The sequence below is a fragment of the Panthera uncia genome, chromosome C2, assembly GCF_023721935.1.
Source record: "Panthera uncia isolate 11264 chromosome C2, Puncia_PCG_1.0, whole genome shotgun sequence".
NCBI classification, from domain to species: Eukaryota; Metazoa; Chordata; class Mammalia; order Carnivora; family Felidae; genus Panthera; species Panthera uncia.
Window position 1 is genome coordinate 65,253,309 of NC_064810.1, and position 12,010 is coordinate 65,265,318.

Consider the following 12,010-nt stretch of genomic DNA (forward strand, 5'->3'; position numbering starts at 1 on the left):
GCTGTCACTTTGGTACTTCTCATTTACTCACCTTTTAATTTTTTATTAGAAACTATATCAAGACTAAGTACGAAAGGCTTTACCTCATTTGAGGAGTTTACCTATTACTTGTAACTTTTATTTAAAAATTTTTAATGTTTATTTATTTTTGACGGAGAGAGAGACAGAGCATGAGTTGGGGAGGGGCAGAGAGAGAGAGGGAGACACAGAATCCAAAGCAGGCTCCAGGCTCTGAGCTGTCAGCACAGAGCCAGATGCAGAGCTCAAACCCATTAGCTGTGAGATCATGACCTGAGCTGAAGTCAGATGCCCAACCAACTGAGCCACCCAGGTGCCCCTATTATTTGTAACTTTTATAAAGCATGAAGAGGCTCTCTGCTCTTCCTCCACCCTTTTATTTAAAAAAATTTTTTTAAGTTTATTTATTTATTTATTTTGAGAGAAAGAGAGAGAGAGAGAGAGAGAGAGAGAGAGCGAGCATGAGCAGGGGAGGGGCAGAGAGAGGGAGAGAGAGAGAACCCCAAGCGGGCTCTGCACAAACTGTAAGATCATGACCTGAGCCGAAACCAGGAGTCAGGCGCTTAACCAACTGAGCCATCCAGGTGCCCCTGCTCTTCCCCCTTTGACAGACAGCCACATCTTCTGATGCAGTGCCAGCCACATCCCTGAGACACAATGGTGAAGCCTGGAGTAAATGGATTTGACCATATTGGGCGCCTGGTCACCACGGTTCCTTTTGACTCTGGCAAAGTGGATACTGTTGTCATCAATGACCCCTTCGTTGACCTTAACAACATGGACAGTTCCAGTATGATTCCACCCATGGCAAACTCAACAGCACAGTCAAGGCTGAGAATGGGAAACTTGCCATCAATGGAAAGCCTAATTCTGTCTTCTAGGAGCAAGATCTCGCTAACATCAAATGGAGTGATGCTGATGCTGAGTATGTTGTGGAGTCCACTGGGTCTTCATCACCATGGAGAAAGCTGGGGCTCACTTGAAGGATGGGGCCAAGAGGGTCATCATCTCTGCCCCTTCTGCTGAAGTGGCCAAGTTTGTGATGGGCATGAACCATGAGAAATACAACTCCGTCAAGATTGTTAGCAATGCCTCCTGCACCACCAACTACTTTGCACCTCTGGCCAAGGTCATCTGTGACAACTGTGGGATCATGGAGGGACACATGACCACAGTATATGCCATCACTGCCACCCAGAAGACCATGGGTGGTCCCTCTGAGAAGCTGTGGCATGATGGCCACAGGGCTGCACAGAATATCATAACTGCTTCTACTGGCACCACCAAGGCTATGGGTAAGGTCATCCCTGAGCTGAATGGGAAACTCACTGGTATGGCCTTCCATGTCCCTACCCTCAGCGTGTTAGTCATGGATTTGACCTGCCACCTAGAGAAAGCTGCCAAACACAGTGACATCAAGAAGGTGGTGAAGCAGGGATCAGAGGACCCCTTAAGGGCATCTGGGGCTACACTGAGGACCAGGTTGTCTCCTGCAACTTTAACAGTGACACCCACTCTTCCAATGCTGGGCTGGCATTGCCTTCAATCACCACTTTGTCAAGCTCATTTCCTGGTATGACAATGAATTTGGCTATAGCAATGGGTGGTAGACGTTATGGTCCACATGGGCTCTAAGGAGTAAGAGCTCCCTGGACCACAGGACCAATGAAAGCAAGAAGAGAGAGGCCCTCAGCTGCTGGGAAGTCCTTGGCCCAACCCATTCCCCAACACACTGAGAATCTTCTGACCTCTATATAGTTTCCATTCCAGACCCCCCAAAGAAGGGGAGGAGTTTGGGGACCCCTACCTTGTCATATACCATCAAAAAAGTATACTGCCAAACTTGTCTAATTTGCTGCTATACTTCCAATTCCTTGCAGGGTCTGAAACTCGGGAGGCATGTAATATATGTACTAAAGGAACAAATGGATGAATGAAAAATATAAAGGTTACTGCTAATTGCCTCTTCCTTTCTAGTAATCTTATTTTGCCTTTAGCCAAGCTCACATTTAAAAAAAAGACTTTTTTTTAAAAAAAGACTGTTTTTAAAAAAAAGACTGTCGCTTTCCCTTCTATTCTGTACCCATTCACTCCTTTATTTAACCTCTAAACTTTGTGAAAGATGGATTTAAACTTGTCTCTATTTCCTCTTTGCCTACTCACATCATTTGGTTTCTACTACTAACTTTCCATTGCAAGGTCAAAGGTCAAAGGTCAGGAATGACTTCATCATCACCATTTTTTCCCTCTCTCTCAGTTCTTACACCTCTATAGCATTTCATATCAAAACTCATTCTCTCCTTCATGAAATTCTCATCTCCATTTACTCTTGTGGTATTTCATCATTTTGGCTATCTTCTTACCTCTTTGATCAATCTTTCTCTGACCTCTCTTCTCATCTTCAACTCTCCAAATATACCCCAAGGTTTTCTCTCAGATCTTCTCTTTCTAAATTCACTTTTTGGAAAAACTCACCATCTCTCACGGTCCGGGATTATATCTATATAGATGAGTCCAATTTAGAATTCTCTCTTAAGCTTCCCTACCTCATCTCTGAATGCCTTCTGGACAGTTTCAGTTGGAGAGCTCATAGATACTTCCCTTCATCATGTCCAGAAGTGAATTTATTATCATTTACTTCTCTTTCACCTATAATATATATCCTCCTTCTTGAGGAATAGTCAGTCTATTTGTCCATTGTCCAGGCCACCTGTTCAATCATTGACACCCAATATAATTTTCCATTCTTTACAAGCACCTCAACTTTTTCTCTTGAACTGCTATTAACACTTAACCTTCTCTATAAATGTTGTCTATCAGTGCTGTCTCAGAATGTTCTGCAATGATGGAAATGTCCAATACAGTAACCACTGGCAACATGTTACTATTGGGCAGTTCAAATGTTGCTAGTTTGTTTGAGGAACTAAAATTTTAATTTAATTTAATTTAAATTTAAATTGCCACAATTAGTCTAGTGGTTACTGTATTTAACAGCAGAATACTTTTTTCTTTATACCATTCTGGAACATGAGGCAGTACAGAATAGTGCTCAAGAGTACAGGCTCTTGAACCAGACCACCTGGGTTTGAATTCCAACCCATCACTAACTAGCAATGTGACCTTGGACAAGACAAAAGCTGCTACAGAACACCTCTGTGCCTCTACTGCTTCATGTATCAAATAGGGGCACTAAGAGCACCTATCTGGAAAGGTTGTTGTGGGAATCACTTGAATTAGTTTGTAAAATCGGTGCTTAGGCAAAGTAAGCCATCATTCAGTACTATTGTTATTTATTTCTTTTAAAAAAATTTTTTTAACATTTATTTATTTTTGAGAGGCAGAAAGAGACAGAGTGCAAAAGAGGCAGAAGGACAGAGACAGAAGAAGGCACAGAATCCGAAGCAGGCTCCAGGCTCTGAGCAAGCTGTCAGCACAGAGCCCGATGCGGGGCTCGAACCCACGAACCATGAGATCATGACCTGAGCTGAAGTCAGACACTTAACCGACTGAGCCACCCAGGCACCCCAGTATGTTATTTTTAAAATTATTCATATATATGAACTTTGTGCCACCTACTAGATCCTACTTCACATTCTTAGTGAGGATAGAGATTGTCTTTTCTTTTTAAATTTCTCCTCAGTGCTTGCACGTTATTATGCTGCCCAAAGAGGAAGTCAATAAATATTGATTGTATGCAATGTGTAAATTAGAGAGTTAAAATCCCATTAAAGTGAACAATAAATTACGAGTCAATTTCCTTATTTATAATTTGCGAAAAGATTAAAATTCTGTAAGTCTTGTTTTCATGATTAAGAGTAGCCATGCATTTATATTAGTCCCATTAGACTTGGGGCAACAAAATTAGAAGACAGTCATGAATGAAGAATAGTGTAAAATAAAACTTTTCCCTTTTCCCTTCAATTCAGTTATGAATACCTCTCCAATGCATACTAAATCCAAAATGTTAGTAATTACTGAGTACATACATTAAGCTCATTAGTTTCACCCAATACTTGAATTAAACAATTACATTATCACCTTTATTATCTCTATTTTTAGTAAGCTCTTAGATGTAAAATGAGCTAAAACAGACAATTGTTTCTAAGAGTTTTGAAAAGAGTGTATTAACACATCTACCTGGATTCTGGAGATACCCTCTCTCTGGTTTCAATAACATAGAAGCTATAACTGCAATACAAAAGCTGCTACAGAAGAAAGTATTCCAAGCTATTTAGGTAATGGTTTTTATCAGATTTAATCATTCTTGCTAGAGGGAAGAACTGTTTACTTTATTACAACAGTAGTCAAAACAATTTACATGTCTATGACAACTTTCCTTAAGATTATCATTTACAAATGCCTTTCACTTATGTTGTCATTCAAGAAATGCATTCTTCTCAAAGATGAAAGACAGAGACCAGCTAGCTCAAGACACAGTGAAGAGTTATAACTTTCACCTCCATATGCCCTATTCTTCAACAATAATGCAGTTCAGGCCAGCCTGGCTTTATAGGAGTCAATTAGTACCAGACTCATTCCAGTAAAATCAGTCACAGTATAACATAACCTACAAACCTGAAGGCTAGCTAAAGCAGGCATTATTTACCTATATTCTATAGAGGATAAACTAAGGCTCAGAGAAGTAAACTGATTACTCTAAAGTCACTCTTGAGGAAGCAAAAGGCAATATGGGAACTGACCCAGGAAGTGGGAGTTTAAATCTAAGTTTCTTTTCAACATTATGCTTTCCCACAGAAAGGGATTGTGAAAAGTCCAAAAGGAAATTCGGTCCAGAACTTGCTATTGGCAAGTTGCCAAATGAACTCATTATCTAGTATTTGTTTTTCTCCTATATCCAAGAATTTGGGAACATAGCAGGATGAAATGACACATACAGGTCCCCTCTGACTTCAAATTCACAGAAATGCCATAAAAATATTTTTATAAAATAAAGAGGACAAGTTCAAGAAAAAGAAAGGGAAATCCTGAGATGCCAGAAATGAAGAACTTAAAATTAGAGTGAGAAGTGGGAACTGACCCAGATTCAGAGGAGACAGCTTCAGGGGCTGGTCCCTGGAGTTTTAGTGTCCATCCAGGAATAGAGATCTGTTTTCTGTTTTTTGTTTTTTTTTTAATGTTTATTTATTTTTGAGAGAGAAAGAAAGAGAGAGAGAGGCTGAGAGAGAGAGGCAGAGAGAGAGGGAGACAGACAATCTGAAGCAGGCTCTGTGCTGTCAGTGCAGAGCCCGACATGGGTCTCAATCTCATGAACTGTGAGATCATGACCCGAGATGAAGTTGGATGCTTAACTGACTGAGCTACCCAGGTGCCCCCGTTTTCTGGCTTCTAAGGCAGAATATATATGAGTGGGTGACAAAGACCAGACTACAGTTCCCTTCGTGAAATCTGGACCCTTGGTGAGCTGCCCAGTCAAAGAGAGTAGGAAGAACTGTCCACTGGTTCAGGAAAGTAGGAAAAACTTTCTGTCAGGGACTTCAGGTAGGGGTGGTACAGAACAGATAGAGGGTCCACAAAAAATGAAAACCACAGGCCTGTACTAGAATCGGAAACTTAAAGAATATACATTATCTAGGTGGCATGGAGACTCCTAGTTGTAAAATTGTAAGTACCCTTGAAATTCCTAGGGCTCTGGCAGCAACAGAAATGAAAAGGTACTGTACTTTCACAACAAGCACACAAAATTTCCACAGGGAAGAAGAAAAAAAATATCCTGCTGAAGATGTGATCATCTTCAAAGAATTATAAACCATACAAAGACATACATTTTCATGAGGTATAGTCAGCATACACAGCAAGTTGAATATCAATCACCCACTCAGAAAAAAATAAAACAATCCAAAAGAAACCATAAAATACTATGTTAATAAAATAAAAAGTAAAACCATAATGAAAGGTCAGGATATTTTGAAAGATTTTGACATTTGAAAAGGAACCAAAAGGAATATCTAGAAATAAAAAATTATAGTTACTGAGATGAAAAACTTGGTGGATATATTAAAAAGCAGATTAGACATAATTGAAGAGATTCTTTTTTAAATTTTTTTTTTAATGTTTATTTATTTTTTGAGAGAGAGATGGAGACAGAGTGTGAGTGGGGGAGGGGCAGAGACAGAGGGAGACACAGAATCTGAAGCAGGCTCCAGGCTCTGAGCTGTCAGCACAGAGCCCTATGCAGGGCTCAAATTCACGAATCTGAGATCATGATCTGAGCCGAAGTCAGACGCTTAACCGAGGCGCCCCAAAAAATTCTTAATTAACTGGAAGGCAAATATGAATACATGATCCAGAACACACAAAGGAGAAACAAAAAATAGAAAACATGTAAGGACAATTAAAAGATACAGAGAATAAAAATCTAATACAAGTTCTGGGGCACCTGGGTGGCTCAGTTGGTTGGGCGTCCGACTTCGGCTCAGGTCATGATCTCGTGCTTCGTGAGTTCCAGCCCCGCGTTGGGCTCTGTGCTGACGGCTCCGAGCCTGGAGCTGCTTCGGAGTCTGTGTCTCCCTCTCTCTCTGCCCCTCCCCTGCTCATGCTCTGTCTCTTTCTGTCTCAAAAATAAATAAACATTAAAAAAAATCTAATACAAGTTCAAAAGGAGAAGACAGAGTCAACGAGAGAAGACAACAGATAGTGGCTAAAAAATTTGAAAAATAAAGACAGACAGGAGAGGCACAACCTTATGACAGGATGACTAAAAATGAACACATACCTAGACATAAGTTAGCAAAACTACAGAACATCAAAAAAAAAAATCTTTTAAAAGCAACTAGAGAGAAGAAATTACCTTAAAAAGGAATAATAATTAGGCTGACAAAAGATTTCTAATCAGTAGAAATATAAGTCACAGTCTGTGGGACAACAGCTTCAAAGAACTGAAGGAAAATAACTGTCAATTGAACTAATTACAATTCCTTCCCTTTTCATTTCTTAAGTCAATGGAGAGATGTATGCTAGCAGAAGAGACACTTGGGCAGGACTAGTTGGGATTAGCAAAGACCAACAGTATCTGGGAAGATAGAGAGTTAGGAAACTGTACCCAAGTTTGCTAAATGTGAAGTGGAAGAGAAGAAGACCCAGACATAAGGCTCCAGAAGCTTTTGACTTTATATTTCTAGCCCCAAGTTGTCAGTCTTAGTGCCAAAGGATTAGATAGAATTACTTATGGAGCATGTTAAGTGAACTCTGGGTATATAACACAGTAATTAACACAGAAGTCTCTGGATTAAGACTATTTAGATAGATAGAGATCAGGTGCATTCAGGGTGGTATGGCCATGGACTGGGTTAAGTCTAGGATCCAATCTTAACTCTGCTTTTTTTGCACTGAGTGAATTTGATCAAGGTAGTTTACTTCTCCATGTCTTAGTTTCTCCAGTTATGTCTCAGTTTAAAAAAGATTAAATAAGAAAAGACATACAAGGCATTTGGCATAGTATCTAACGCAGAGTAGGTAGTTAATAAAGCCTAGCTATTAGTATCAGTTTTGACTACAGTACTATAATTTGATCATGTAGTTTGAAGGACTGATCTTTAATATGACTAAAGAAAAACTAAAATATCGGAAACACATACTCTCACATCTACTGAGCAGCCCACAGTCCATGATGGATTTCCCAGTACTTGATTTTGGCACAGAAGATGAACCAGTGAAGATTTCCCAACACCTGTAAAAGATTTAAGAACTCTAGTCATGTAAGAGATATGCTGAAATATCCTTTATGACAAAAGTAAGACTGAGCATATGCAGTAATAATGATAGGTAAAGTATGGTTGGCTGAAGGGTAGTCATACCATACCAACCACTTAATAAGCTTTATTGATACAGAGAAGATGGTTAAAGACAGTGGTTCTCTCAAATTGTGCTTGAATATTGTGACAGGGACTCACCATTTCACAATTTCATATTTAGACCCTCTAGTTCTCCTATATAGTGATTTTTAAAAGGCAGTCAACAACCTGGCTCAGACTTGACCCTTTGGGAAAATAGAACTACTCTATTCCCTCTTCTACATCATGGTCCTTTACCTTAAGGCAGAACTTTATTTTCTTGTAGACCCACTGGGTTCAAGATAATGTAGTTATTAATGCTAGAACTAGCATTTGGAGATCTAGATGAAGAAGAAAGAGAATGAGTTCTTCTGTATACCTGTATGTAGAGTCACTCATTCAATTAACAGCATTTTGGGATGCCACTGTAACAAGCATAGCTGGTGAATCTTTATGTAACACTAGTTGTATCAGAAATTTAGGCCACCTGTTTGTGTGCATTACTGTGTATGAACCTATTAATTATGTTTATTTTTTATTATAAAGAGTTATATTTACAGACAATCTGGAATGAATTTTAAAAAAGGAAAAACGGCCTGAAGAGACCTATAAATAGCAACATGTAGGTTTATTTAATACCATTAGCAGGGGGTTTCTAAAAGTAGGTTGTTATTGTGAATATATACATGGTGAACTTAAAGACAATACCCGCCTTTGTTTACATAGCTGGTTTGGTCTGAAATATTCTCCCCATCCTGCCCATTCATTTTCGCTCCCAAATTGGCCTGGTGAATTAATCTTTCAAGACTCAGCATCTTTCTAGTTCTAAAGTTTTCTTCAACTACACAAAGGTAGAACTAAGCACACTATCCACCATCCTCTGGGTCTCCTCTGTGCCCTGTACATTTTTCTACAAAGCACTTAAAAAACATATTATTACACTTCTTTGTTTATAGTTTTTATTCACTCAGTTTAAGTTCTTTGAGGGTTGGGACTAGGTTTTACACATTGTTTTCATCTCCAGTCTCCAGAACAGTGCCTTAATTAATATTTATTTAGGGGTTAAATTTTTCCATGTTATTACAGAATCTTCATAAACATTTAAAAAAATTATTTATTTTTGAGAGAGCACAAGGGCAGGGAGAGGGGAACAGAGGATCCGAAGCGGGCTCTGCGTTGATTGCTAGCCAGCCAGATGTGGGGCTTAAACTCAAGAACCTTGAGATCATGACTTGAGCTGAAGTCGGATGTTCAACTGATTGAGCCAACCAGGTATCTCTTCAGAAACATTTTTAATGTCTCCATAGTAGTTCAGAGAGTAGACATAACAATTTACTTAACCATTCCCTCATTATTAGATATGTTTTGAACTTTTCACTATGCTAAGAAAAGACTTGTTTAAATTTTTGTTTCAAATTAAAATATTTCCATAGTATACCCTTCCAGAAGCGAAATGAACATTTAAAGTTCTTGATATATGTTGACAACTTTCATCTGGTTACTCTGCCACCAGCCACACATATAAGCCTGCAGATCCTGTTGCACCTCAAGAGTATGTATGTTGTTGCTTTTTCATCTATGTTAATTTGATAAAAAAAAAAAAAGTGACATCTTGCTTTAGTCTGCATTTCTTTACCTTCTGGTAAAGATATCCATTACAATCTTTGTTAATCAGTTGTCTTTCCTCTCTTACGAAATTATCTGTTGATGTTCTCTGCCCATTTATCTAATGGGTTTAGGGTTATCAATTTACATAACCTCTTTATATATTAGCTGTCTCATGCAGTTGAATCAAACATTTTCTCAGGTTTCCTTTTAATTCTTTTTATTTTTTTCAACACAGACTTTTAGATTTTTGAGTACCCAAATTTGGCTCTGTCTTTGTATTTACTGCACTGCATTTGACATCTGTGACCTTTAGGGCATATTGTTGATTGGTGTTTCCATGTAGGTTGTCTATGTTGGAGACATATATCTAGACGCTTGGTTACCAGCCTGATGCAAGGTTTGAGCTTCTAGTTAAGCTTAACTGTGTCAGCAAACATCTCTATGCAGTTAATATTGTATAGCTCTCCATGAATTAACTGCTTTGGGTGGGAAGAGTTGACTAACCCTGGATAGATTGTCAGCAGTAAGAACTACTGAAGTGCCAAGAAAATTGGCTGACTATTCATTTCTTTAAGAATTTTGGGAGGTACTAATTCTATGCTTTTACCATTAGAATCGAATTAGATCAAAAGAATGCCCTTGATTTGCTTAGGGGAAAAAGTCCAATATAATTAAATAAATGCCAGTTCCAAATATAGTTGCTGGTAATGTGTTAAGCATATCTCTTATCTCTGAAAGAACAAAGAGGAGAAACGTATGTGTGTATTAGTGAGACTTTCAGGATTCCTAACTAAATTATCAACTATCTCTGGGGGATATAAAACAAATCTCTACATTTCAAGTCATTCTTTTATATGTTTGTGAAATCCTCAACATTTCACAGGGGAAATAAGACTTTATTCAAAAATAAACTTTGAAGTCTGAATACAAAGGCAGATGAAGTGTAAAAAGCATATCCTTACCTGTTATTAAATCAGTGTTAAAAGGGAAATGACAAAAAGGCAATAACCGACTTTGCATGCATAGCCTAATGTCCGTGAACGTGTGACAAGATCAATCAAGTGGGCGTGACTGTGTCTTCTGTTTTACAACCAGGCTATCAGGAAAAAGAAAAGCTTACTAATTGCCTGATCATTTTTCCACATTTAATGCAGCAGCCAATTCAACCCTGTTATGTAATGCATTGATTTCACAGTTACAGCCTCAGCACTTACTATAGTGCCTGCTATGTAGCAGGTACTTAAGTATTTTTGTGAAAAAGAAAAAAACTGACTAATTCCAACAATATGGAACATCAAGCGTTGGTTAGATGTGATAGAAAAGTGAATTAAAAATGAGGGAGAAAGCCCACTTTATACATCATGAACCACGTTAGCTCTGAATTTGTCTCAAATTCTACTTGCTTATACTCTTGCCAAGTCCCATTAGACCATTATTACTAGCTGAGTGACTTCATTAACTTCAGCATCACTTCAAGCTAAAGAACTGGAGTTGATAACTTGGATTATATGAAAAGAATTTCATAATGCAACTTTCTTAAGGGGATATTAAATAATGCTATCTATAAAACATTTTGGAATGCAAATAATCTTCAGGCAATGTGGAAACATTCTTAACTTCCTCCTCTCCACCACAACTGTTTACAGTCTGTAAGGCTAGTTTTCAAGTTGTTTAGGGTGTATCCTCTCCATGGTATATCTTCCATGCATTTTGCATAATGTCTTTGCTTACAGCACACATTCAGAGGTCAACTCCAGAAAAGGACATCCAGGAAATGCAAGGTTAGCATTTATTCCAAGTTCTTAATGAGCACAGGGCTGGAAGTTATGGTAAGAAAGAGAATGGTAGTGAGGTGAGAGGGGTAAATGCAGACCTCACTTCTAGTTCTCAAAAGTCCAAGGTGTCAAAAGAAGAATTTTAACACTAGGATTAAATTGAGCTCAGCATTAAATCCTAGCTGTTTCATAATATAGCCTTATCTTAATTGCTCTTTTTCTTACAACCTAGTACATAATAGGTTTTCAATTAGGATTAAAGAGAACAAAGAAATCAAGAAGCCCAGCTGAGAGTAAAACAGGACTAAAACAGGACTACAACCCAATATTTCATTTCATAACATGACTTAGTGTTTAAGTGCGTAGACTCTGGGTTCAAACAGCTTCTGTCATTTATATCTCTCCTCTTCACTTTTCTCATCTGTAAAATGGGGTTAATAGGGCTGGTCTCACATTAAATGAGTCAGTATCTGTAAAGCAGTTGGAACAGTGTCATTTTTCTTAGTGCATGTTTGAATTCCGTAATGAACAAAATCTCTTGAAGGCACGATCCCAGCTTCTGTATCTTTCTTACAGCGCCCAATACAATACTCAATGTCTGCATATCTCTTAAAACAAAGGAATCGGCAATACAAGCTAGGATGCGGTCGCCCGGGAGACCGGCTTGGAAAGCTGCGAAGGCGGAGAAAGGTCGGGGCTCCGCGCCCCCCACCTGCAACGCCACCTTCGTCAGAGCAAAGTCCTCTGGGAAGTGTAGTTTTTAGACCTTGAGAGGGCTTTCAGCCACGGTCAGAGCCAGTTCGTTGGAGAAGCGGGAGA

At 38.7% G+C, this 12,010-nt stretch overlaps 1 protein-coding gene and 1 pseudogene across 2 annotated transcripts in view; one reads left to right on the top strand and one right to left on the bottom strand.

Moving 5' to 3' along the window:
• RABL3 (RAB, member of RAS oncogene family like 3) overlaps positions 1-12,010 on the bottom strand; it is a 35,707-nt gene that overhangs the window by 23,420 nt on the left and 277 nt on the right. For both annotated transcript variants that reach the window (XM_049628239.1, XM_049628238.1), the window contains exon 2: positions 7,614-7,705. In XM_049628239.1, the coding sequence (XP_049484196.1) occupies positions 7,614-7,705 (92 nt within the window). The remainder of the gene's footprint in view (positions 1-7,613; positions 7,706-12,010) is intronic.
• LOC125920990 (glyceraldehyde-3-phosphate dehydrogenase-like) lies at positions 661-1,660 on the top strand (annotated as a pseudogene).